Source organism: Raphanus sativus, unplaced genomic scaffold (assembly GCF_000801105.2).
Source record: "Raphanus sativus cultivar WK10039 unplaced genomic scaffold, ASM80110v3 Scaffold0510, whole genome shotgun sequence".
Classification (NCBI taxonomy): Eukaryota; Viridiplantae; Streptophyta; class Magnoliopsida; order Brassicales; family Brassicaceae; genus Raphanus; species Raphanus sativus.
This window is the reverse complement of record NW_026615828.1, coordinates 1-25,836: the sequence shown is the minus strand read 5'-3', so window position 1 is coordinate 25,836 and position 25,836 is coordinate 1. Positions and strand designations below refer to the sequence as shown.

General features: G+C 40.1%; 7 protein-coding genes and 1 pseudogene across 11 annotated transcripts; 6 read left to right on the top strand and 2 right to left on the bottom strand.

Moving 5' to 3' along the window:
• Positions 1-2,345: 2,345 nt before the first annotated feature.
• On the top strand, positions 2,346-3,589 carry LOC108845524 (uncharacterized; annotated as a pseudogene).
• Positions 3,590-4,622: 1,033 nt separating this feature from the next.
• On the top strand, positions 4,623-9,802 carry LOC108847408 (phototropin-2). Of its 5 annotated transcripts, XM_018620643.2 has the most exons (23): positions 4,624-4,777; positions 4,929-5,431; positions 5,519-5,701; positions 5,785-5,876; positions 6,000-6,204; positions 6,315-6,537; positions 6,619-6,689; positions 6,815-6,921; positions 7,011-7,060; positions 7,145-7,249; positions 7,327-7,386; positions 7,459-7,548; positions 7,616-7,692; positions 7,790-7,874; positions 7,952-8,032; positions 8,124-8,227; positions 8,346-8,395; positions 8,518-8,624; positions 8,717-8,848; positions 8,970-9,021; positions 9,113-9,225; positions 9,295-9,435; positions 9,523-9,802. In XM_018620643.2, exons 2-23 carry the CDS (start codon positions 4,956-4,958, stop codon positions 9,643-9,645), a joined length of 2,727 nt encoding a protein of 908 aa, XP_018476145.1. In that variant the 5' UTR covers positions 4,624-4,777; positions 4,929-4,955; the 3' UTR covers positions 9,646-9,802. The 5 variants fall into 5 exon arrangements, with proteins under 5 accessions (XP_056853090.1, XP_056853089.1, XP_018476149.1 ...); XM_018620648.2 differs by lacking the exon at positions 4,624-4,777 and having other exon boundaries at positions 4,785-5,431; positions 9,295-9,431; positions 9,524-9,802; XM_056997110.1 differs by lacking the exons at positions 8,717-8,848; positions 8,970-9,021; positions 9,113-9,225; positions 9,295-9,435; positions 9,523-9,802 and having other exon boundaries at positions 4,623-4,777; positions 8,490-8,550.
• Positions 9,803-9,843: 41 nt separating this feature from the next.
• Positions 9,844-12,663, bottom strand: LOC130502329 (probably inactive leucine-rich repeat receptor-like protein kinase At5g58150). Its single transcript, XM_056997111.1, has one exon. It carries the CDS (start codon positions 12,242-12,244, stop codon positions 9,932-9,934), a length of 2,313 nt encoding a protein of 770 aa, XP_056853091.1. The 5' UTR covers positions 12,245-12,663; the 3' UTR covers positions 9,844-9,931.
• Positions 12,664-15,219: 2,556 nt separating this feature from the next.
• LOC130502327 (YTH domain-containing protein ECT2-like) lies at positions 15,220-17,722 on the top strand. Its single transcript, XM_056997107.1, has 7 exons — positions 15,220-15,358; positions 15,532-15,693; positions 15,800-15,879; positions 15,971-16,288; positions 16,445-16,930; positions 17,006-17,218; positions 17,337-17,722. Exons 1-7 carry the CDS (start codon positions 15,304-15,306, stop codon positions 17,577-17,579), a joined length of 1,557 nt encoding a protein of 518 aa, XP_056853087.1. The 5' UTR covers positions 15,220-15,303; the 3' UTR covers positions 17,580-17,722.
• Positions 17,723-17,935: 213 nt separating this feature from the next.
• On the top strand, positions 17,936-20,048 carry LOC108844753 (uncharacterized). Its single transcript, XM_056997106.1, has 5 exons — positions 17,936-18,068; positions 18,236-18,367; positions 18,481-18,640; positions 18,748-19,566; positions 19,737-20,048. The coding sequence occupies exons 2-5, from the start codon at positions 18,337-18,339 to the stop codon at positions 19,843-19,845; spliced, it is 1,119 nt and encodes a 372-aa protein (XP_056853086.1). The 5' UTR covers positions 17,936-18,068; positions 18,236-18,336; the 3' UTR covers positions 19,846-20,048.
• A 613-nt stretch (positions 20,049-20,661) lies between these two features.
• On the top strand, positions 20,662-22,612 carry LOC108843917 (histone-binding protein MSI1). Its single transcript, XM_018617076.2, has 6 exons — positions 20,662-21,087; positions 21,167-21,493; positions 21,580-21,732; positions 21,840-21,964; positions 22,067-22,162; positions 22,244-22,612. Exons 1-6 carry the CDS (start codon positions 20,743-20,745, stop codon positions 22,470-22,472), a joined length of 1,275 nt encoding a protein of 424 aa, XP_018472578.1. The 5' UTR covers positions 20,662-20,742; the 3' UTR covers positions 22,473-22,612.
• A 487-nt stretch (positions 22,613-23,099) lies between these two features.
• Positions 23,100-24,677, top strand: LOC108847665 (uncharacterized). The gene is made up of 3 exons (XM_018620974.2): positions 23,100-23,352; positions 23,432-23,667; positions 24,360-24,677. Exons 1-3 carry the CDS (start codon positions 23,137-23,139, stop codon positions 24,556-24,558), a joined length of 651 nt encoding a protein of 216 aa, XP_018476476.1. The 5' UTR covers positions 23,100-23,136; the 3' UTR covers positions 24,559-24,677.
• A 79-nt stretch (positions 24,678-24,756) lies between these two features.
• On the bottom strand, positions 24,757-25,823 carry LOC108847666 (NAD(P)H-quinone oxidoreductase subunit N, chloroplastic). The gene is made up of 4 exons (XM_018620975.2): positions 25,418-25,823; positions 25,218-25,334; positions 25,044-25,129; positions 24,757-24,967 (listed from the first exon to the last, which is right to left on the bottom strand). The coding sequence occupies exons 1-4, from the start codon at positions 25,784-25,786 to the stop codon at positions 24,910-24,912; spliced, it is 630 nt and encodes a 209-aa protein (XP_018476477.1). The 5' UTR covers positions 25,787-25,823; the 3' UTR covers positions 24,757-24,909.
• Between the last annotated feature and the right edge of the window lie 13 nt (positions 25,824-25,836).

Below are 25,836 nucleotides of genomic sequence, written 5' to 3'. Positions count from 1 at the left end.
CAAAGAATATATGTTAGTAAGGAGTTGCTAACAAATGCCGGTAACTAAATAGCAACAAAACATCGGTTTAAATATGCATTATCAATCATATTTCCACTAGACATTTCACCATATCTTTCTCATGAACCAGTCATCCACGTCCCACATTGATTAAAGCATATTTTTACCAAGCGAGTCCATCACTTCTTTGTTCATAACATGTTCATATATTCATGTGATTATCTGCTAACTTATATTTTAGACAAATTTTTTATTTGTGTCTCTCTTACATATGAATCACTTACAAAAACATTTTCTCTAAGATATATCTTAGTGACTACTATAACATTTACTCGACACCGAAAAGTGTTAACCACAAACATTTATAATTGTTATCATCTACTGGTAAAATTGGACAGTAACATTCATTACATCATATAAGTGTAGACTGTAACATTTTATATATCAACTAACATTATGAGTATCAGTTAACATATGTTATTAAGTGAGTCACTGACAATGCTAGTTAAACAAAAACATGCGCCTAAACAGGCATTACCAATCACACTTCCATTAGACATTTCACCAACTCCTTCTCATGAATCAATCTTCCATGTCTCACATTGATTATAACCCGTTCTTACGAAACGAGTCCATCAGCTTCACCTATTTAACAGACCATAAGTTACAACCAGTTATAAATATAATTGACGATGTTAATGATTAACGTCTAACTAGATTGTTATCGTCTATAACTATTATTACTGAATACACTATGAGTTACCATCTAACTATCTATACTCCAAAACACTTTGTCCACCTCAATAGATGACCTACTAAATTCTTCTAAATTCAAATCTAATGAAGAGTAATAAATGTTACAATATAAATTATCAGTTAATTGAAAATATACTGTTATAAAATATGTTTTCTTAGTCAAATAATAGAAAAGTAGATAACTTGAATAAATTGCGAACATATAAACAAATGTTGGAGAGTAATAAAAAAGTTATCGACTAAGTTATCTATAATATATTCTATACACTATGGGTTACCATCAAACTAAATCACTATCGCTGTGGTTGCAAAATATTTTATATGTGTAGATGAGTAAACATTATGTTAAGTGGTAAACAATAAGTTAACATCGTTGAAAGTTATTAGACCCTAACCTCCCAACAAAAGAAACCAGATCTATGTCTTTTTCTTCATTCAGACATGTGTTGACAGCTGAAGATATTATATCTTCTTTAACTCCAGAAAATAAAAAAACCAGTAATTTTACAGTGAGAATTTGGAGAAAACAAAACTACTAGAACAAAATGAGAAGAAATCATAAACAAATAGTGACATAGTGATAGTGATTTTACTTTCAAATATGAGCAGCTGGGGATCTTGGTTGCTGCCAACAAGCGTCTCTTTAGTTTTAAGTCTAGATTTAGTAATGGCTTCTTCTCTCTCTCTCTCTCTCTCTCTCTCTCTCTCTCTCTCTCTCTCTCTCTCTCTCTTTCTAGTTTTGAAAATGAAAGATTTATTAATTATCAGAAGAAATTAAAAAGTGTTTTAGTGTGTCTAAGCTCTGACAGAAAATCTACCTAGGATTATGTAGGTGGATAGAGCCATAGGGCCATTTTGATATTAAAGAAAAATCTATAGTTCATGTAATAGTGATCAGGTAGTTTGCAAATTATGGTTGAAATGGTGTATATACACCCTAATTTCTCTTCTTTTTAAAGAAAGAAATCATTTAGATATTCTTCTTTTTGATTCCTCAAATATAAGGGGAGCTTTGCTCTCATTTTCCAAGTTCAAATTAAATGCACATATGGCCTCTCTGATCAATTGCAAGGTTTGAAATATCAAATGGGCTAAAACTCAAAACAAGATCCTTGCATCTTTATTATCTTTCACAATCTCCATCCAAGAAAAGAAATTATGAGATATAGAGATATAGCTGAATTGTTTATTCTTGAAAAGAAATGATGCAATAGTGTTGAGGACTATGAGAGAGAGAGAGTTTGAAATAGCTAATTTGATTTACTAAAGAAAATATTCAAGGCAGGAGCTTCTATGCTACATTGGAAGATAATGTGATTAATACTTTACACTGCTGCTGTACCGCATAATTGACACGTATCCACCACTACATATCTGATTAAGTATCCTCAGTCTTCCTATTCTTTCTGTTATAGATGTTTGCAAACAGGTTATTAGGCAAAGATATGTCAGCATTTGATTTTTTGGGGGACACATGAAACTTATATATAGATTTATACAAAGTTAAATGCATCATTACTAGAGACCCCTGAGGATGCATTGTCAGAGCTTACATTGTAAATGATATCCTACTTGTATAAACCCCCTTGTATTGGGGGAGAGAAGCCACACCAGACGCAGCTCCTCCTCCTCTCCCCCACAAGCTCACCAACAACAACAACAACAACAACAACAACGACGTCGTCTCTGCTGCTCCTAATGCTCCTATTCCCCTCGGCTCCCTCTGGAACAAGGTTTTTTTTTGCTATTATTCCTTTTTTTTTTGACATATCTCTCAACATTCTTACATCTCTATTCTCTTGTTTGTTTCTTTACAGGCTGGCACTTGGGAGGAGAAAAATCTCACTAAATGGGCCACTGATCGATTAAAGGTTTCTTCTTCTTTCGGTCTTATTTTGTGCTTTCTATGGCAAAAAAAAAGTATTAATCTTTGTGTACTTTGAGAATCGTTGCTCGCAGGAGCTGCTGGGATCAGTCGGTTCTTTGCAATTTTCTTCTGGTAAAGCTGGGATTGTTGATGTTAACAGATGCGTAGGAGATGTGAGTTCTTCTCCTTTTATTATCTTTGTATTCTTCTCTATGATTGTTCTGGAATTTATGATGATGATGATCCCTTCTTCCTCTAGGCTTTCTTGGTTACAGTTCGGAATAAAAAAAAAGAGTTGGCTATACTTACGAGCTTTCCCTCAAAGTCCAAGGTAAGAGAGACTCTTCACTGGCTTCACCATTGTGTTGATAGGATGTATTTGCATTTGAGTTTTATAGTTGGTACAGTTCCCTGTCATTGTTTTTGTTCATGTATACATGATTGTTGATTTACTCAGGAGAGTGGTCTTTTGAAGAGGACACGAAGAAGGTGAAGGGGAGTCTTGACATTGCTGAGTTCTCATTCGGCGAGCTTGATGATCTTGAGGTAACGTTTATCAGTAGAGGCTTTGATATGATTGTGGGAGATGTTAGGATATTTGAATGGTGATATTTGTATTGCACTTTGTTGCTGTGAGCAGGTGGATGTGAAGCTTAGCGATGACAAAGAGCTTTCCCAGCAATTGAAGCAGCAGATTAGGATGGATATGAAGCAGTTCTTGGAGCCCGTACGCCTGAAACTCGGTCAGTTCGAGCAGGAACTCAAAGATCGATAGTGACTTGTTGTTCACATTGTCTTCTTCTTTTTGTTTCATATGATCCATTCACAGTTAGCATCGAAAACTTGGTTAAACACAGTATCGCATCTTAGCAGCTTCCTCTTTTGTATTCGTGCTACGTCTGTTTGCCAAACATCTCCTTTGATAGTCAGTTCAGTTCATCAATCACCTTTTAGTTTTTTACCTAATGGGAATAGTCACAGTGTATGTCAATAACTTAAAAAAAAACAGAGCACTAAGCACAGAAACAACAGAGGAATACATAATTTGAAGAGCCTCCTCTAATCTGTTACAGTCCAACTTATTCTTCACTTCTCTTCTTTCTTTTGAAAGAAGTTCGAGCTTCTCTTGAAAGAGTTGAGTAATACTGAATGACGCTGTCTTGTAGCTGAGCCATGAAGAAAACTCCTGCTTCCAGCGGTGCTTTCCCTGCCTTTTATTCGTCCACATTATCATTCAAAACTAAGCTTTCACTTTCTGCATTCAGATCCGCTGCCTACATTCTCATCCTTTTTCCCTTTTCAAATTTCAATCTCACTATCTCCCTCGGTATTTCCACTTCCAGGGGTTCAGCATGCACGTTTTTATGTCAGTAGCAATAATATCTTCCGAGTGGTCTGAACCTACAAGGTTAGTAGCTGTAGCATCATTACTCCCAATGTCATTTGCAACAGGTGTATTCCCATCCAAGTGTGTAGAAGTTTGGCGCTTACTTTTACTCTTCACTGATAAAGCCCATAATTGAAGGCTTTAATGGGCTTTCAGCAGGAAAAATGAGGCCCAATAATCTCTTGATGGAGGCTTTTGTGTGTGGGGTTAATTTCTTCAGCATTATTTTGAAACAGACAAGACGATGAATAGACGAAAGACAAATCCTTGTTTCGTCGTCTGCGAAAGCATCTCGGCGAGAAGATACAGTCGTTTTCTAAAAACGTGTTCATATCAGATGGCGCGTGAGCTACTACAACACTCGTAAGTTAGTTACTTCCCGGGTTCTAACATTTTCACTTCTGTTATTGTCGGATTTCTTGTTTGTCAGAAAGAAAAAACACAGTCACTGTAGTTAAAACTTGTGATGTTAAGAAAAAATACAAGTAAGAGGAAATGTTGAGCATGAGGGCACGTATTAGGTGAAACAGAGCGTGTGTGGTCCTTTATACGAGAACTGGGTCCATGTGAGATTTTGAATAAAGCTAGATAGCGATATATCTATCCTCCCAGGCTTCCGCATCATCGCTCATTTGCAGCCTCAGATTTTTTTGAGAAAACATACCATAGGTAATAGGTTAGGTTAAGTGCAGTTGTGAGTTTCTTTGTCCCTTTTAAAGCAATTTACTACGTATCCATGAGCTGCACCTCATAAGGCTACACGTCTAGTAATTCCTTTTGTTTATTTTATTACCAACTTCATCTTTCTTTAACGTGTTTCTTGATCACTTTGGTAGCATTTATGCAGGTGTGGTTGCCCCATCCATCCATCTATCTAACTCTTGGTTAAAACTTGTCTGGTTTTGATTTTTTTTGCAGCCAATTCATTACTCTTAAAGAAACGATATGGAGAGGCCAAGAGCCCCTCCTTCTCCCTTGACCGATTTGGAGCCGTTAAGTGAACGCAGGTCCCTTGAGGTCTTCAACCTCTCATCAAAGCCTCAGGATGGCAACGGCAAAGGCGGCAGCAGCAGCAGTAAGTGGATGGAGTTTCAAGACTCTGCAAAGATAAGGGAGAGAACCGCTGAGTGGGGATTATCAGCTGTTAAGCCGGCGGAGTCAGGAGAAGAAGGCATTAGCTTCAAGCTGTCTACTGAAGTGGAACGAAGCAAGATGTCTAGGAGGTCATCGGAAGAATCAACATCTTCTGAAACTGGAGCCTTCCCTAGAGTGTCCCAGGAGCTCAAGACGGCTTTATCTACTTTGCAGCAGACCTTTGTTGTCTCTGACGCCACACAGCCACACTGTCCCATTGTGTATGCCAGCAGTGGATTCTTCACCATGACCGGTTATACTTCCAAGGAGATTGTAGGAAGAAACTGGTAACGTCTCTTCTCATATCATTTTTCTAGTTTCATCCATGGTTGTTAGTTAGCATAAATATATCTTTTTTTTGAAACCCATGCCAGCCGGTTTCTGCAAGGGCCGGACACAGACCAGAAAGAGGTTGCCAAAATCAGAGATTGTGTCAAGAATGGAAAGAGTTACTGTGGAAGGCTCTTAAACTACAAAAAGGATGGAACTCCCTTCTGGAATCTTCTCACAATCACTCCTATTAAGGACGACCAAGGCAACACCATCAAGTTCATTGGGTACCACCCTCCCTGTTTTTTTCTTTACTTAAAACGACTGTCTCTCAGTAAATCATTTTTCACACTTCTATCTGCTTTTGCAGGATGCAGGTTGAAGTAAGCAAATACACAGAAGGCGTAAACGATAAAGCATTGAGGCCTAATGGACTCTCCAAATCCCTTATCCGATATGATGGTTTCTCCTTCCCCTGCTTCTCTATTTACACTCACTTGTGTGATTAAACAATGATACAGTTTGAGTTGGGATGATGTACAAAATTCTGACATGTCCTGTTTCTTGATATGTGTTGGTAATCAGCTCGCCAGAAGGAGAACGCTTTGGATTCCATGACAGAGGTGGTGCAAACAATAAGACATCGCAAGTCTCAAGTGCGAGACTCCGTGAGCAATGATGTTATGTTTAAGCCAGATAGTGCTACTACTACACCTGGTAGACAAGCTATACAATCAGATGAGGCTTCAAAGCCAGCCACAACACCCGGACGTGTTTCTACTCCAGCGAGGTGAGTCTTTTTCACAAAAGTTTAACCACTGATATGGATTAGTTAGTGAATTCTGAAGCTGTACATGTATACCCTGAATGATTTGTGGTCAATCCTCGTGCAATGTGCAGGTCAAAGAGCAAATCACTTAGCTCGAATAAAAAGCATGAAGATGTTCCTAGTGTGGAGCCTGAAGAGCTGATGTTGAGCACAGAAGTTATAGAGCCGAGAGAAAGTTGGGACCGTTTAGAAAGAGAAAAGGATATACGCCAAGGGATTGATCTAGCCACCACTCTTGAGCGCATAGAGAAGAACTTCGTCATCAGTGATCCTCGTCTTCCTGATAATCCCATTGTATGTTTATTTCGATCTGCTACTATGTGGTCCAGCAGACATGTGGTAAGCATGTAATAATGCAAACTGATTTCTATGCAGATATTTGCGTCAGACAGCTTTCTCGAACTGACAGAGTACACACGTGAGGAAATTTTGGGGAGGAATTGTCGGTATGTGAAATATTCTTCTCCTTTGTATCTTTAACTCATGAGATTCATCATGCCTGGTGATTATGCAGTCTTCTCGGCTGTGTTTTTATTTGTGATATGAATCTGTGTAAAGTTGTTGGTCTCAGGTTTCTTCAGGGGCCAGAGACAGATCAGGCAACTGTCCAGAAGATAAGAGACGCAATTAGAGATCAGAGAGAGATTACTGTACAGTTGATAAACTACACTAAGAGCGGTTGTTATCTGATACTGAACATTTTCAGAGAATTATCTTGCAAGTTTTCAATTTGGTATGCTCATTAAACCCTTAAAAATTTAATGCAGGAAAGAAGTTCTGGAACTTATTCCACTTGCAACCTATGCGTGATCAGAAGGTCTCCATTAGATTATTGTTATGTCTAGATTCAGGAAGAAAGCTGTGAATTGTTGCTGACTAGATGATTTTTTTCCATCATTAGGGAGAGCTTCAATACTTCATAGGTGTGCAGCTTGATGGAAGCGATCATGTGGAACCCATCCGAAATCGTTTGTCTGAGAGAACAGAGATGCAGAGTTCTAAACTGGTACATGGTTCATCTCCTACTCCACTTTAAAATGATCTTTTCCATCAAAGGAGGCTCTTACATTGGTCATAATCCAGGTGAAAGCTACAGCAACAAATGTAGATGAAGCTGTCAGAGAACTTCCAGATGCTAATATGGTAAGGTATACTAATTCATAATATACAAAGATGTCAAAGATATAAACTTCAATCATTGTGAACGTGTTTTAGACGCCGGAAGACCTGTGGGCTGCACACTCAAAGGCTGTCTATCCTCTGCCTCACAAAAGGGAAAGTACTTCCTGGAAAGCAATACGGAAGGCATGCATCAAACCTCATTACTTTTGACTTCATTTCTCAGTCTTCAATGCAATATTCTCCTTTGTAGATCCAAGAGGGTGGAGAAACAGTGGGACTACATCATTTCAAACCAGTAAAACCATTGGGGTCTGGTGATACTGGCAGGTACCATTTCCATTGTATCCAGTAAACTTGAAGCCAAAACTGTCCTTGCTTTTACTTTGTACATACTTATATGACTTTACTACTTTATTTGTTACAGTGTCCATTTGGTTGAACTGAAAGGTACAGGTGAGTTATATGCCATGAAGGCAATGGAGAAAACCATGATGTTGAATCGTAACAAGGTATATATGATGGATGAGTTCCAAAAAATGAAGTTTATATTATATCTCTCTCATTGACAAGGTTCAGTTTTATACAGGCTCACCGAGCACGCATCGAAAGGGAAATCATTTCCCTTCTGGATCATCCTTTCCTTCCCACTCTCTACGCTTCCTTTCAGGTATAGATGTTTTTCTATTTTTCTTTTTGTTTGTATCAGTTCAGTTCTTGTGTCTCATTGCTAAGGAAGAAGCGTTGTTTTCTTTCTCCAGACATCTACACATGTTTGTTTGATTACAGACTTCTGCCCCGGTGGAGAGTTGTTTGCATTGCTTGACAGACAACCCATGAAGTTTTTGTCAGAGGAATCAGCAAGGTACCCCTATTCTTCTTCAGTGTATACACTGGTGAGAAGCAAATGTCAGTGTGGTGTAATAACTACACAAGGGCACTATGCCCTTGCGAGTTACTCTAATCAATCTCTTTTTCTTCAGGTTCTATGCAGCAGAGGTCGTTATCGGCTTAGAATATCTTCACTGCCTAGGTAATAATCCTTGTCTCTATTGTCCTAAACATCTCTTTCTCATACATTTAGCCACACACACCTTGAGTAGAGTCCTCTCTTATATTGATAGCAGTTTCGTTATATATGTGGTCCATAAACAGGAATAGTATACCGAGACCTAAAGCCTGAAAATATACTGCTGAAGAAGGATGGACACATTGTATTAGCAGACTTTGATCTATCATTCATGACGTCCTGCACACCCCAGGTTCAACTCCATTTTTCTTTTCTAATTCATCCCCATTTATGTTGGTAATATAAAGAAAGGGATGATCAAGAGTATAATAATGGTGTGTGCAGCTTATTGTTCCACCTGCACCTAATAAAAGAAGGAGATCATCGTCATCAAAGAGTCAGCCATTGCCTACATTTGTTGCAGAACCAATCACCAAGTCAAACTCTTTCGTTGGGACTGAAGAATACATAGCTCCTGTACGGTGATGCACTTTTTTGTTTATTATCTCTGGAAATCTTCATTTTGTAGGTTTCAGTTGCATCTTCAGCATGTGTAAGATTTTGAGTCTTATCTTTATGGTTTACATAATTATTTCAGGAGATCATCACCGGTGCTGGTCATACTAGTGCTATTGATTGGTGGGCACTGGGTATAACCTGCCACCATCTTACCTAATTACGATAACTTACGTCACAACCCCCTTTTTATAATATGCTGATCTCTTTTTTTCTGTGTGCTAGGTATCTTGTTGTATGAGATGCTTTATGGTCGCACACCGTTCAGGGGTAAGAATAGGCAGAAAACATTTGCCAACATCTTGCACAAAGATCTCACCTTCCCCAGCAGTATCCCTGTGAGCTAGCTATCTTGTAACAACCTGTGTGTCTTTAGAAAAGTACTAACCATGTATTGTATTGTGCAGGTAAGTCTTGTAGGTAGACAGTTGATCAACGTGTTACTAAATAGAGATCCTAGAAAACGGTTAGGTACCAAAGGTGGAGCAAATGAGATAAAGCAGCATGCTTTCTTCCGTGGGATCAATTGGCCTCTCATACGGGACATGGTAGGCCTAAACTAACACAGAGCTTTTATATATCAGCTCGTGTCACACACTTGTGTTTCTTGGCTAATGAATGTAGAGTGATTGCAGGACCCTCCACCATTAGATGTACCATTGCGTATAATAGAGAAAGATCCAAAAGCCAAAGATATAAAGTGGGAAGATGATGGGGTGCTTGTCAATTCTATGGACATTGACATTGATCTCTTCTAAACACCAACTCTTCTGCCTTTGAATCTCATTTTAGTTGCAAAACTCTTCTTCTCAATAAAACAAAGGTGTTGTATTCTCTAGCTGCTTACAATGTATATAATGCACTCAGCTCAGACATAAACGACTCTTTCATGTTCACACAATTTTTCCATTTCTTCTTCTAAAATCTCTTAATCATCAACAAAATAGAACCATATATATGTATGACCAGACCATGTTAGTATGTTATTAGAGAGTATCACACAATCTTACATTTCTACAATAAAAATCAACCTTTGTGCCGCCCCTATGAGGGTGAAATGTCTTTGAGCAGTCCAACCACCTGCTGCATTGTGGGTCGCTTCCATGACAGATCAGCCGTGCACAAGTACCCTATCTTCACAGCTTCTGCAATCTGCTCCACCGGACCTGTCCCTTGCAGCGTTGGATCTATGGCTCTAGATCCTTGTCCCTCTCTCACCAACCCTCTCACCCAACTCACCAAGTCCCATTCCGCCTTCTTCCCGCTCACGAGCTCAAGCAGAACAACTCCAAAGCTGTACACATCTGATTCTAATGTAGGAGAGCCCTGTTCCTCCAGCTCTGTTGGCGTGTAGCCGTCTAAATCAACGAGAAGTCCCTCGTTCAAGAGCTTTGCCAGACCAAATTCTGCTAGCTGAGGTTCCTGGCTAGAGTCTAAGAAGATTGTTCCAGCCTTCACTTCCCCGTGCACCACCGGAGGAATGCAGCCATGATGGAGGAAAGCCAACGCCCTCGCAGTCCCCAATGCTATCTTATGCCTTAGTATCCATGAAACAGAGTCATCTGTGGTGTGAAGTAAAGTATGCAAGTTAACGTAGTCTAGGTGCTCGTAGATCACTATTCTTTGCTCTGCAGCTATGCAGTATCCAGAGAGCGGGACGAGATTCGGGTGATTGATCCTTGCAAGGCGTTCGAACGTCAACGAGGCTTCATGATCACTCAACGTCGTTCCACTTGAGACAACTTTCAAAGCTGCTCTGAATCCACCGGGTAGAACTGCCTCATAAGTAGGACCAGACTTGCTCTCCCACAACAATGCACCACTGTCAAAGTTAAGAGTGGCAGCCTTAAGGTCTGCAAGCGTCATCTTCATCAACGGCTTGTCAATCATCACAACAGGGACATCAGTTGATTCCCCTTGGTCTAACAAGTTGGGTTCCGCGGCTTGCTTTGCTGCCCATGTTCTTGATTTTCTTCTACCTCTCAACGCCACAAGCACGACCAACAGAGCAACAAGCAAGAACGCCATGGAGATTGCTAACGTCAAACCGATCTTAAGCCCTGTCTTCTTCTTGCTCACGCTCTCTCCCTTTTGAACATCAACTGGCTTTGCAGCAAAGGGGCAGTTGTTTGTGAGGCCAACGAAGGACGTCTGGATCATTTCTTGCGTGAAGTTGGGGTCACAGAAAGTGAGATTGTTGAAAGAAAAGTTAAACCTCTGAGTCAAAGAGAGTTTCTCAAGAACCGTCCTCGGAATGTCACCGTCTAGCTTGTTCAGGGAGAGATCAAGTACTTCAACGTTCTCGAGAGGTAGTAACAAAGGTACATTCCCAGTGAGATTATTAGAGGAGAGATCAAGAACCTTGAGATGACTCAGCTGAGAGATCTCACTCGGAATCAAACCTACCAGATTGGTTTTTGATAGATTCAGATAGTACAAAGCTGAAAGCTTTGTGATTTGAGGGAACTCTTGTACTCTGAATCGATTAGACGCGAGGTTAAGGTGTCCCAGCTTCTGAGCTGAACTCAAACCGTTAAGTATATGCCCCACAAAACCATTCTCAGACAAGTCAAGATAAACTAAACCAGACAAGTTGCGTCCGTCTATTAAATGCAAGACATGACCATCAAAACGGTTATAACTGAGATCAACCGTCTCCACGTTTCCACGCAAGACTCCATTCACCGACCCCTGAAACAGATTACGCGAAAGGTTCAACCTTTTCAGCTCCGGGAAAGCAGAGCCAAACCCAACAGGGAGAGATCCCGTGAGGCGATTCGACGAGAGGTCGATAGAGACTAAAGCTCTGCAATTGAGAAGCCCTTGAGGGAGGACAGACCGAAAGGCGTTGCTGTTGAGGTTGAGAGTTGTGAGAGCGACGAGGGAGCTTATGGAAGCGGGGATGTCGCCGGAGAAGGCGTTGAAAGAAAGATCGAGAGTCCGGAGCGAGACGAAGTTGCCTACGTTGCTGGGGAGAGGATGGGAGATGAGGTTGGAGGAGAGGTTGAGATGCTGGAGCGAGTCGAGGCTCCACAGGTCTGACGGCAGAGAGGTGATTTTGTTGCCGCTGAGATCCAAAGATTGGAGCTTTATCAATTTGCCGATGGTGTTGTCCGGGATGGGACCGGAGAGGTTTGACCCGGGAGCTGAGAAGTGGAGGATGTTCTGTTTTTGTCTGTCGCAGACCACTCCAGGGGATGAACATAAGGAAGAGAATGTGTGGGGTTTGGGTGAGGAAGTGCTCATTTGGTTGAAGAAGTTAGAGAGGTGAGAGGCGTCTGTGTTGGGATCTTGGCTGTTGAGTTGCTTGGCGAAGAGGGAGAGGAACACGAGAGCTCTCCATATACTCAAGCCCATGTTTTGGAGAAGAAAGGATGATCTCAGATTCTCAGAAAGAAGTTAAGACATAATGGAATCACGAGGTGGAGAGATCAGAGATGTGATAGTTTGGAATGATACATTGAGAATCTCTTTTCACGTGAACAGCTTCAAAAAGAAAAAAACAGAGGTTAATAAGAAGAAGAAGATAAGGGGTTGAAAGAGGTTTTGGGGGAGAGTTCAGAGTGAGTTTGGCTGTATCCTATAGAGAGAGAGTCTTTGAAAGTCAAAAAAAGATTGTAGTTAGGTAAAGTTTTGTTTTTTCTTTTTTGCTTTTGGGTATTGAGTAATGGAATCTGTATCAGAGTTTGAAATTCGGAAGTTGTCAAATGGATTTGGTGGAGTGGTGGGAGAGTGGGTGGTTGTGTGGTCTCTCATTTCTGCAAGAGAGGATTTGGTGGGTTCTCTTCTCTCTCTCTCTAGTGTTAAAAATATCTCACCTTTTTCAGTGGTTTCACACCTTTTTATTTTGACTCTGTCACGCCTCCCTTGGTTTGGAATTATTCGTCTCATTAGTCCCTAAACTGACGCCTAAACATGCGCCAAATTAGGAAAAAAACAGAGCAAGTGAGAATAGCCAAACTTACTATTTTAAGTAAAAAAATTATGCCAAAACAGTTCTCTAACAGAGAATATTTTTTGCTATGGTTTAGAGTCTGGAAGTTCTAAGCTACGCCGCTATCAGAAAACAATTTAAGCGATGAAACAGTGCAAAAATTGAAACAGAGCAAAGCAGAGTAGAGGGAGGGCTTGAGCTTTGCTCTGCGTAAGTGGGCTTCATAATGAGCCTAAATGAAAAGTCTATTAACATGACTGGCCCTGAGAGATTAATGCCGGTTTGGCCGTTGATGAGAAAACACGTGGCGGGAGTAAATCGTGGGATCCACGTCACATAACGCGCTAAGAGCACGTTTATAGGCAGCTTTAGAACAAAATCTTAGCTTAATTTTGATTAAAAAGGAATAAAAGGGCCATTAAAATAAGACACGTTCCTTAAATAAGACACGTTTCTTAGTCCACTTGTCACAAAAGCATTGGAGAGATAGTGTTTTTCTTTTACGTTTTTTTCTCTCTTTTACGTTTTTTCTCTCTTTTCCTTCCTTCTCTCTTTAGTCTCTTTCTCCTTTTCGTTTTTTTCTCTCTCATCCTTCTTATCTCATTTTCAATTAAAAATTCACTAAGAACCTTTAAGTGAGTTTTGCTAATAATCATGCTCTAACTGACCTTTCTTCTTCTTCCTAGGTACAGACACAAACGAAATCGAACAACATTTTTAACAGATTCAAAAAGGAAAACAGTCTTTCAGCTTCAAGTTTTGGAATAGACGGAACACACAAGGTTGTCGATTTTAAATAGAGAATAGAGGAACGATTTTATGGTTTTGATAAAATGGCCTTGTTCCGCAAGCTATTCTACTGCAAACCTCCAGGCTCCAGATGGTTTGCTCTAGATATGCGACAGAGTATTCTGTCTGTTTCTCCCTATTCCCTGCTTTGTTTCTTTGTTTTGCCTTGTTAATTTTACTTCAAGGTTTTCCAAATTTGAAACTTTGAATGTCTGAAAACATAGAGCGAACTACGTTTTTGTGGATCTCGGATTTTCTTCAGACAAAACTCAGTTTCATCTTTGATCAATGTCCAATATTTGATAGCTTTAGCGGGATTGCACCATTGTTTGCGTCTGTCATAAAGCCAACTTGCTTCATTTTTATCATGAATAGTTTTAAGACATTTAACTGAACACTAGGGTTCTGTTCTGTCTATGTGTGTGTTTTGTAGTGTTTAACAGCTGCTTTTCTTCTGATTCTTGGGAAGAAGAACACTACAGAGTTTACATGGCGTTGTTAATCAATTACAGGATCACTTCCCTAATGCATCCTCTGTTATGTTTAATTTCCGTGAAGTGGGCACTCAGAGTTTGATGGCTGATGTCTTGTCCGAACATGGCTTAACCATAACGAACTATAAGAAGGCTGCTCATTGCTTCATGTGGAAGTCATGCTCAATCTTCTCCGGGTCAAGTGAAAGCTGGCTCTCTCTCTCTCTCTCTCGCAAAATTAACTTGCTGCTGATGCATTGCGAACGTAGGGCTTGACCAGTTTTAACTTTCATGCTAGCTGTACTCCTTATATACTGGAAGCAGTACAGTGTCAGTTTTGAGATTTGTTTCTGTTACAAGTGAACAAGGATGGTGTCGCCCAATCTTCCAAGTATATGTTCAGGATCCTTTCTTTGTTGATGTTAAGGTCAGAAATAAGTATACACATTCTACCAAAAAAAAAGACTAAAGTTTACACATTTATTTGGAACCGAAGAACCGAGAAGCTTATTGAAACGGAAGTAAATAAGTATATGAATTTCTATAATATAGTTTATATTTTTTTGTCAACTATAATATAGTTTGTATATTTATAAATATTAACTATACTTAGTTTTAAAATGATCAGCAATTTAAAATTATCATTTAGATATCAAAATACCAACAAAATTCTATCAAAGAATCCAAAAAGTCAAATATTTAATCTGAAAATTCGTTTTAAGGTTTTAATTCGAATTAACCAAAAACTGGATCTGAACTAAAACCGAATGACATTTAAAATTACTTCTGATATTAAATAGTTCCCAATTTTTTACTAAACCGAACCGTAAATCAAAATAATCGATCAAATTTTTTTAAAAATTCTAAATATCTAAATCGGATCCGAAATTTTTATAATTGAAAAACGAAAAACCAAAAATTTGAACGAGAACTTATAACCGAATACCCATAAGTAGTTAGAACTTATAAAAATGCTCGTCACTTGGATCATTTTACAAATTTACTCAACGCGCGAAATGAGAAAAAAAAAACGAAACGACGCAAGTGGTTCGAACTATAGTGATTGGTTGGGAACATTGAAACACAAACCGCCTTAAAAGAAACAAAGAACGAATCCTTAAATACTGGGCCCCACACGACAGTGATGCAAAGAAGTCTTTTTTAATAGAAAAACCTTTCCGATCTCTGTCTCTCACAGATCTCTCTTCCTTCTTCTTTACATGGATGATCCTCCCGCTTCTTCCAGACACCAGCGCAACCAAATCGTCTCTTCCGGTACACTCTTCCCTTCCTCTTCTCTCTCTCTCTCTCTCTCGATGAACAAAATCTCCAATTGGATACAAATCCTAGAAAGAGCCGTTAATTTACTTCAAATGTTTTTTTTGTTTTTTTTGTTTTTGCTTAAAACTTCAAATGTTGGTTAATGAGATATGTTGACTTCTCCGCAGGGGAAAGACCACCCGTCATGCCGGACAATGGCGTTGTCCACCAGCAGATATACTCCGGAGACGAAAGGATTGTTTCTTCTTCTTTTTCCGTTGGTTCTTCTCTGTATTATAACGTCCTCCAAAATCATACCAATCTCTATCCTTACGATTGGAATGCTGCTGGTAAATATGATTCTCTTTTCTTTTACTCTCTCTTCGTATGTAATGTATAAGTAAACCCATGTTGTTGATACTGTGAGTGCTCCAATTGCATTATTTGATTGTCTAGGTTATGTTCAAAGCATCAATACTTGGGATGGGTATCCTCCACTATATGCTACTTCCCCTGAAGCCCTGCATCTCCCACAGGCAGGTTTCTATGATATTTTCTTAATAATATATTTTTCTACTCTTTGCTACTTATTAGTCTTTGTCATCATCTCTTTTTGGTCTTCCTCAGGTTGTCTACAATGAAGATTCGTCTTTAATGTACCAACCTGGTTTCACTTTCTACCCTTACCCTTTCATGATGCTTGACGACCAAATCCCAATCTCCCCAGCGTATTACCCACAGTTCGGTGCACCTTCGGCTATGCATTCTACTCACTCAGAAACTGGTGGTGACAACTTCTGTTTTGACCCAACATCTGCTTATATGATTACTTTTGACGGATACGGAGGAGGCAATTTATCTGCGAGTCAAGGGACCAACTCTTTAACATATTATCCTCAAACGTTGGGTATACTGGGGCCATACGACCGTAATGCTTCTTCACAGGTTATTACTCTTTCTATTTGCCTCTTTTTTGTTAAAAAAATAAAATAATAATTTATGCGCTCATGTACACATTCCTTTGTTTAGGTTAGTTAGGTAAACGTTTGTTTTCAAGGCAAATTAAAGTGTCATTTAAGTGTTTTGTTGCTATTCTATAAGTTGCATGGGAATGGGATTGCTTCAAGCTCTTCTCTGGGAGGATATCATAATGTAGGATCTTACCAGAATCCAAGCTCTATTGCCTCATGTTGTGGAGCTGATAGTTCAGTCAGATCAGCCTCTGACATAGGCAAACGGCGAGAAAAGGAGTACAGTTCTGTATCTACTACCATCAGTGATCTCTTTGGTATTCGAGGGCCAAGATCCTCCTCCAGCAGGGTAAATAGCAAGAACGGTACTAGACTTACCTCTTCTGCTGGTGATTCAGGACCGAACCCCAGTTTGTACAACCATCCGGATTTTGTAACGGATTATAAGAACGCCAGATTCTTTATCGTTAAGTCGTTTAGTGAAGACAATGTCCACAGAAGTGTCAAGTATAATGTCTGGGCCAGCACTCCACATGGCAACAAGAAATTAGATACTGTTTATCGAGATGCTGAGAAGATGGGTGGGAAAAAATGTCCAATCTTTCTCTTCTTTTCGGTACGGCTTTTTGATAAATTCTCTTTTATATTAGCAATAAGAAGATTAGCTTAACCAGAGTTTTGAATGTTGCAGGTAAATGCTAGTGGACAATTCTGTGGGGTGGCTGAAATGGTTGGACCTGTAGATTTTGAAAAGGATGCTGGTTACTGGCAGCAAGGCAGGTGGAGTGGGCAGTTCCCAGTGAAATGGCATATTTTGAAAGACTTAACGAATAACCGGTTTAGTCATATTCTTTTGCAAAACAATGACAACAAGCCGGTGACGCACAGCCGAGACTCTCAGGAGGTGTGCATTTACTCCGTAAACTTGCATGTGTTGTTGTCTTATGAACGAACATTCATTTACTGCTTGTCTATATATCAATGCCATTTAATTGATTGATGAACTGTTGTTGTTGTGACAGGTGAAGTTACGTCAGGGGATTGAGATGCTGAGAATATTCAAAGAATACGAAGCGCGCACATCAATCCTCGATGATTTTGACTACTATGATGAAAGAGAGATTCAAAAAAGAGTGGGAGAAGATGATGGAGGGAGTAAAGAAGAGACGACCTCTTCTGTGGAACAGTTATCAGAGCGTCTTCAAGCTGTCACAGTGGAAGATGGAAAGGAAGTGGAGAAAGGGGTCTTGAAAGAGAAGTCCTGATAATAATTTTGATTTGATGCAGCAGTAGCCAGTAGTAGGTGTAAGTACATAAACAATAAACTTCTTTTTTTTTTGTAAACAAGGGAGGTTTTCTGTTTCTGTTCTGGGTGGAAGCTGTATACTAAAATGTCTCAAAAAGAGTACATAGATTCGTTTCCTTGTACTTTTGTAGCATCATGCGTTATTTGATCAATGACAGATTTTAGCTAGCTTTACAAAAAAAACATCACAATTACAAACGGCGTCGTATTCTCGGGGCCCTTTTAATGTGGGGACCATCATAATAAAAAGGATAAATTCGATGGGCCAGAAGAACAAGCCCATTAGTTAGGTAGCGAACCCATATGATCTATTTCTGAAAAAAATTACGGACGAAAAACCGAACCCTACTTTGTCGTCGTGGCCGTGTTTTTAGTGTCTCCTCTTTAAACCCCTGCAACCTTCTTGGCCTGGTTTCCGACGGTGGTGATTGATTCGTATATCTGGAGGGTAACTCTCTTATGTCTTTTTTTTCTTTTTTCATCTCGATCTAAAGCTCAGATCCTCATAAGATGAAGCTACAGAAACTGAAACTTTACTTTGATCAGTTTCAATAATAATAACCGTAATAGTGTATCCTTAGAATCACAATCCCAAGTTTTCTTCTCATGTTTTAGGAAACACAAATCAAGTTATGGACTTGCTTGCTGCCTTGCGCTGACGAACAACAAGTGTCGTAGTCTCTATCTTCGTAAAAACGACGAGTGCGATTACAGTGATGATTCTGAAGCAGCTGAAACAGCTTACCTGTATGTAAGATGTAACATTATTAGCTATTACCCTTCTCTTTTATTATCTCAATTTGTTTCGTTCAAACGTCTCTTAAGACTGTTAAATGTTTTGTTTGCCTGCAAATTTGCAGTGTCTGCCACGCGCAGAAACGCTCAGCTTCTACGGCTTCCAAGGCTCTACAGCTCTCCTGCTGCTGTTTCTCAAACTTTATTAACAACAACAACCTCCAAGCCTTCTAAAAGACTATCAAGAAATGATCGACGACTTGTGGTGGAGTCTTTTGTCTCCAAGTAAATTCTTCTTTCTCCATGTCTCTTACATTTCTTTTTGTTTATTATGGCTTCTCTTTATGTATGTGGACTTGACTAGATTTGATTTGTACTGTCTCTGTATGCAGATACAGAGCTGCTAATGCTGGGAAGTTCCCTTCATTGAAAGCTACTGTCAGGGAAGTTGGAGGCGGTTATTACATCGTCAGAGATATCCTTCAAGAGCTTAAACTCAGACCAAATGCACCACCAGTCTCACAAGTCCCTGATGAGGCTTCCTCACTGAAGCAGGATCATACCATAGAGTCTTCTCATCCTAGTTCCGATGAAGTTAGTCTCCAGGGAGACAACAGTTTTGTAGAGTCTTCTCATCCTAGTTCCGATGAAGTTAGTCTCCAGGGAGACAACAGTCTTGTAGAGTCCTCTCTTCCTAGTTTTGATGAAGTTAGTCTCCATGGAGACAGCAGTCTAATAGAGTCTTCTCGCTCTATTTCTGATGAAGTTAGTCTCCAGGGAGACATCAGTCTTGTAATTCCTGCGACACATGACAGAAGTGAAACCGTGACAGCTTCTCTGGACAAAGATGTTGACTGTAAATGTGATGGCAGCAGCAGCACTCATTTTCCAGAAATTCAAACGTTGAAGGTACCAGAGGAGTGTTTAAAGACTGAGGAAGAGGAGATATTGACGCACTTAAGTAGTCAAGAGCCGAAACCAGACTGTCATGAAGGAGGTGCAGCTTCTCTGGACAAAGATGTTGACAATAAATGTGATGGCAGCAGCAATCATTTTCCAGATATTCAAACGTTGAAGGTATCTGAGGAATGTTTAAAGAAGCCAGAGATTGAGGAAGATGAAACATTGACGGAGATAGCTAGTCAAGAGCCGAGAGCAGACCATATTGAAGGAGGTGCAGCTTCAGCCAATGTTTTGCCTACTGAGACCAGGTATCTTGTGCTGTCTCTCCCTAGCTGGTTGGATACTTATATTATACAGAATACTTTAGTTCATTTGATGGGTTATCTTGTTCTTGAGTAATAAAAACAAATCAGTTCAAACCGATCATATTGGCCACAGCGTCATTTTGAATACTTATATGTATGTTCTTTTTTTGCAGACAAGAAGAGAAAGAGGATGCTGAGGTCAAAACAGGGGAAAATTCAAGTGCTTGGAGCAATATAGTTTCATTTGCGAGAGAATTTGTTAGTTTTTGGAGGAAAGGGTAGATAAACTAGGAATCATCAAGTACGTGCAGTAGCTACTTTAGTGCAGAATGCAGAAATTTAAGAAACGTTTATGTCCTTTTGACCGTTTATGTCCTTTTGATCATTTTTGTAGAGAGTGGCTTATATGTTTGGTGGTAGACTGTTTTGTGAAAAAGTCGGTTCTACAAGGTCACAATACCAAAGAAATACACAAAATTTGATTTTATAGCAATTTTTATATGTCTCAATAACTGTTATATGAAACCCAAATGTATTATTGACGACTGTGCATCCCACTTGTAACTCTTGAAATGCAATGGTAGACTGGTAGTAGTACAATCCCACACTTTAAGTGCACTTCCGCACCTAACAGCTGGAGCACCAAGTGAGACGTTTAATACTCAGTCGTGATGGGTTAAATTCAAATGCCAATCCTCTGATTCTCAGAAAGATCTCTAAAGCAGCAAAATAGAAAAAGGTCATAGATTAAAAAAAAAAGACAAGACGAAGATATGCATGAAGCTACGTTTTTGTGTATTTGTCATAGACTAAAAAATAGAAGTAGTAGTAGTTTTTGTGGTTGGTCCATTGGACTTTTGGGCTTTGTCCCTGTATTTGTAGTTCTTGGACCTTGGTCTTTGCTGGGCTTAACCCGATTTATAATCTAAAACTTGACGGGAAAAAAAAAAAGATAGGCATGAAGCTACGTGCTTGTACTCCAATACACCGCCTCCTCGTGCAAGATGCTAGTCTACTCACTGGGCCTTTCGTGGGCCTTAAATGGATCTTTTTATAAAACCGTTAAGTCTCTTCTTTAAATGACAAGACAATAATAGAAGCTTTGTAGTCACCAACAAATTTACACAGACAAGAAGAGAAGAGAACCGATCTCTTTGTGTTCTCTAGGGTTTTGCCGGAATGGGGAAAGACGAAGAGGAAATGCGAGGGGAGATCGAGGAGCGACTAATCAACGAGGAGTACAAGATCTGGAAGAAGAACACCCCTTTCCTCTACGATCTCGTCATCACTCACGCTCTCGAGTGGCCTTCCCTCACCGTCGAGTGGCTCCCAGACCGCGACGAGCCTCCCGGCAAAGACTACTCCGTCCAGAAGATGATTCTCGGCACCCACACCTCAGAGAACGAGCCCAATTACCTCATGATAGCTCAGGTCCAGCTTCCTCTCGACGACACCGAGAGCGAGGCGCGTCAGTACGACGACGAACGGTCCGAGTTTGGTGGGTTTGGCTGCGCCACCGGAAAGGTTCGATCTTTATCCTTCTCCTGTCGAGTTCTGATTGAACTTAGGGATTTGATTAGTTAAAGTCGATTACTTTGTGTAGGTGCAAATTATCCAGCAGATAAACCACGAGGGGGAGGTGAACAGAGCTCGGTTCATGCCTCAGAACCCTTTCGTGATTGCCACGAAGACGGTAAACGCGGAGGTGTATGTGTTTGATTACAGCAAGCACCCGTCTAAGCCGCCGCTCGATGGAGCTTGCAACCCTGATTTGAGGCTGAGGGGTCACAGCTCCGAGGGGTATGGTTTGTCTTGGAGTAAGTTCAAGCCGGGTCATTTGCTCAGTGGATCTGATGACGCTCAGATCTGCTTGTGGGATATTAACGCCACTCCTAAGAACAAGGTCATTGACGCTCAGCAGATCTTTAAGGTATATGCTTTGATCCATGTTACATAGACAGATATTAAGTGTGGTTCTTGTGTTTTTCCGTTACTGATTGGTTGTTTGATTTTAAGGCTCATGAAGGGGTGGTGGAAGATGTTGCGTGGCATATGAGTCATGAATATCTGTTTGGATCCGTTGGAGATGATCAGTACCTTCTTATATGGGATCTGCGTTCTCCATCTGCTAGTAAACCAATACAGTCTGTGGTTGCTCACTCCATGGAGGTGCGTTTTGCATTAAACTGACATTTTTTAAGAGCCAAAATCTGTTTGGTCCATCTTATCTCATTAGTGACCTTATCATATCTTTGTTTTGTTTTGAAATGCCTCAGGTTAACTGCTTAGCCTTCAACCCAATCAATGAGTGGGTTGTGGCAACAGGGTCGACTGATAAGACTGTTAAATTGTTCGATCTACGGAAGCTAACCAGTGCTCTTCACACATTTGACAGCCATAAGTGAGAACATTTTACTTTTGAGACATATTATCTGTGACTAAGAACTATTTAGGTCAAGTAAACGCAGCATTGCTAACTGATATTATTTACTTTGATCCCCAGAGAGGAGGTTTTCCAAGTTGGTTGGAACCCGAAGAACGAGACTATCTTAGCCTCATGTTGCCTTGGTAGAAGGCTTATGGTTTGGGACCTTAGCAGGTTTGAGCAGTTGTTGTTTTTGTCTTCTTGTGTTCCTCATGAAGCAGCAATATTAATGTGTATGAGGGTGTCTTATGACAGGATCGACGAGGAACAGACAGCAGAGGATGCAGAGGACGGTCCACCAGAGCTGCTGTTCATCCACGGTGGTCACACCAGCAAAATATCAGATTTCTCGTGGAATCCGTGTGAAGACTGGGTTATTTCCAGTGTAGCCGAGGACAACATACTCCAAATATGGCAAATGGCTGAGAACATTTATCATGACGAGGATGATGCCCCAGGGGAAGAACCAATAAAAGGTTCTTAAGCTTATTTCTAGGTTCCTATCTTATGTGACATTACTTGTCTTTTACATCACTCTGCCTTCGATCTGTTGATCTTGTTCAAGTATTTAGTGTAAGTTATGTAAAACGAGACATGAAATGAGTTTACTTTTTTTTTTTTCCACATTGCATCTGTAGAAACCAGTTTGTTTTGCAACTTACCAAAGAGAGATTACACGTTTGAATTGAAGTCTCAAAAATGATAACATCAACCTCAACTGATGGACGCTTGTCACAATTATCTTACTATAATTCTTCAAAGCCACTGGACAGGCTCAGATCAACCCGGTCTTTGTCTAGATGAAGTTTCTGTTTACAAAACACCACCCACCGTAAGACATTCATAAACTCCAAGCTAGCAATGTGATCAAAAGTCACTACCTTTACGAGGCAAGACGTGAACTGAGGACCATCCTAAGCCGTTGTCAAGAAACCAGAGTTGCAAGGTTTTATTAGTAGCAAAGAGCGAGGCAATCATTCCAATACCACCACATTTTTGAGCCACCTTTACTAATTGGGCCTTTACTGGCATATGTTGAAGTCTCAGGCCCAAGAAACTTGATCAATTATGGGAAAGAGAGTGGATAAAAGATAAGATTTTTAAGCAGATTCTTATTATTAGTCCTCGATCAACGACTCTAATCAGCAATGTGGAGCATCAACGGAGCATTGTGCGTGGCGGTGCCTACCGCCTCCGCATTTCGACCAAAACCCTTCCTCGTCTTCTCTAACCTTCTTCCCCAGCAAACGAAGAAGCTCCATCTCTGTCCTCCACAGCCTCCGGCCCTATCATCACATTTCTCCTCCTCTTCTTTCAAAACCGCTGCTACTTCAGTTCAACAACAGTCTGATAATAATAAAAAGGTTTCTCTTTTACACTCTCTTCTTCTTCTCGACACAGTCAAACCAAACCGCTTACTCTTTTATGGATACCTTGGTGCAGGGAGAGAAGAGCACTAAGTACTACTTCCTTGTTGCAAACGCCAAGTTCATGCTTGACGAAGAGGAACACTCTCAGGAGCAACTGTTTGAACGTCTGAGATACTACGGAGAGCGTGACAAAGAGCAAGACTTCTGGCTCGTCGTTGAGCCTAAGTTCCTCGACAAGTTCCCCGGACTCACTCAAAGACTCAGTCGTCCTGCCGTCGCTCTTGTTTCCACCAATGGTCCCTGGATCACGTAAGAGATTCATTCAAAAAAAAAAAGGATCACGTAAGAGACTCTTGTACTCCTCACGGGTGCGGTGGTTGCGGTTTCAAGCGTTTTCCAGAGATTTGTACGATTGGTACAGCGGTTAGAAATTGTTGCTTTTGCGGAACTCTTATGACTGGTAAACTACCAATCGCACCATCGGTTAAATAATAAATTAACAATATTTATATTTTATATAATTATAAAAGTATTAAAAATTATAATAATATAATAAATATAAAATTTATATTTATAAAATGATATTATTAAATTTTAAAATTTATAGAAAATATTTTGGTTTTAAATTTTTATGATATAAATTAAAATATAATATGTATACATTTTATCATTTCTATTATTTCAATTTAAAAAAATTATTGGATATTTTTAGTATTATTTTTATTTATTTTGTTTTTAAAAAAAATAATTTATCCTCCCGCAACCGTCCACAACTGCAAACGCTAGCTGGAACCAGCTTTTGATTTTAAGAGGTTCGGAGCGGTTTGAAGCGATTTGTAGCGTTTTCTGTGATTGTTTCGAAACACCAACAACCGCTGCGAACCGCAAAAGCTGCGTTTGCGGGTGGTAGCAGGGAAACCAGTCATGTCATAAGTCTATCTCTTTACAGAGTTACATCCTTTCTTCCACTCTCCCACTTATGTTTGTGTTATATTGGTCAGGTTTATGAAGTTGAGATTGGATCGAGTTCTAGCTGATTCCTTTGAAGCTACCTCTCTGGATGAAGTATTGGCCTCCAGTTCCAGTCCCACCACTCTAGAGTTCGATAAGCCTGAGAATTGGGTGGCGCCATACCCAAAGTATGAACCTGGATGGTGGGACACCTTCTTGCCCAAAGCAAAACAAGAATCTCTGGCATAGATCTTTGTCTTATTTTTTTTCGGTCAGTTTCCAAATCCATTCTAGTTTGTATTACTGATAGCTTCTTTGTGTTACCTTGTACTCCAAGTATGTTTGTAACTCAGTTGAGTTTGATCTTAGGTCTTGTCTTTATATCCCTAACTCTTTGATCGCTTTTGTCCCCATCAACCTTTCTAATTCATTTATGACAAATCAAAGTGGAGATTATACTTTTAAGACTATCATGTGACACGCACAAATTTCAAATTTTACAATGTGATTGATATTACTACACTTGAAGGAGATCATTTTCATGAAAACCTGAGAACTATACATGGTAAGATCTCCATTGGCGTCTGATAGTTCATTAAGTTACTCTTGTGCGGCTAGTTCTGCAATTTCTGCAAGGGGCTTCCACATGAACTTTCTCCTGCAAGGTGATCATATGAGTAAATAATGGTCATGCAACTTGCAACTATAGATGACTGGGGATGATATATGCTTACCAGTTGCCACATTCAGCAACAACCCTGACATTAGGACGGAGAGAAGGAAGCAAAGCGAGAAACTGGAGTTCAGACTTTGAGAGGACCTGAGTTGTTTGATGATATACTGAAAGGTAAGAAGATGTAGCAGCACAGATTAAATCAGATATGAGAGTCAGAGTAACAACACAAAACCTTTGCTTCAATGACCCAGACGACAAGTCCCTTGGCATTAGGTGGAAGAGCTGAGAGTCTGTAGTCAACTTCTGGTGGATAGTACCACCTTGCTATTGGTTGTTTCCCAAGGTGAGCCTAGTAGAAGTTAGAATTGGTTCAGATACTTAAAACATATCGAAACAAGAAGATAATAGATAGGAGGAGACAAACAGACATACAGGGCAAACAGGGTAGGGGTTAAGGAGTGTGGTCTCAGGATCACCAAGTCCTCGAGCTGAGATGTCAAGAAAGTAGTAGCCCTGTTCTTTGAGACGGTTAAGATACCGACCTTCGTAGCCACCCTCGTGAGGAGTGTAGATGGCTATTGACTTGTGCTTTTCCACGTCCTCAAGCCAACGACCGATGTCTGGCTTCACCAGGTCTCCTCCGATGAAGTCAACGAGGCTGCACCTCACGCCACCGCTTCTTCTCTTCCTTCTAGTAATAATACTCACGGAAAAGGGACTAACTGTTTTGCTCTTATTCACTTGCGAGGCTCCGAGACACGGTGGTGCCACGCGTTGAATGCATACTGCATGGCTTGCCATCTCCTTGGTACCAGTGGTATGTTTGAGTGGCGCGTAATAACCATTGCTTG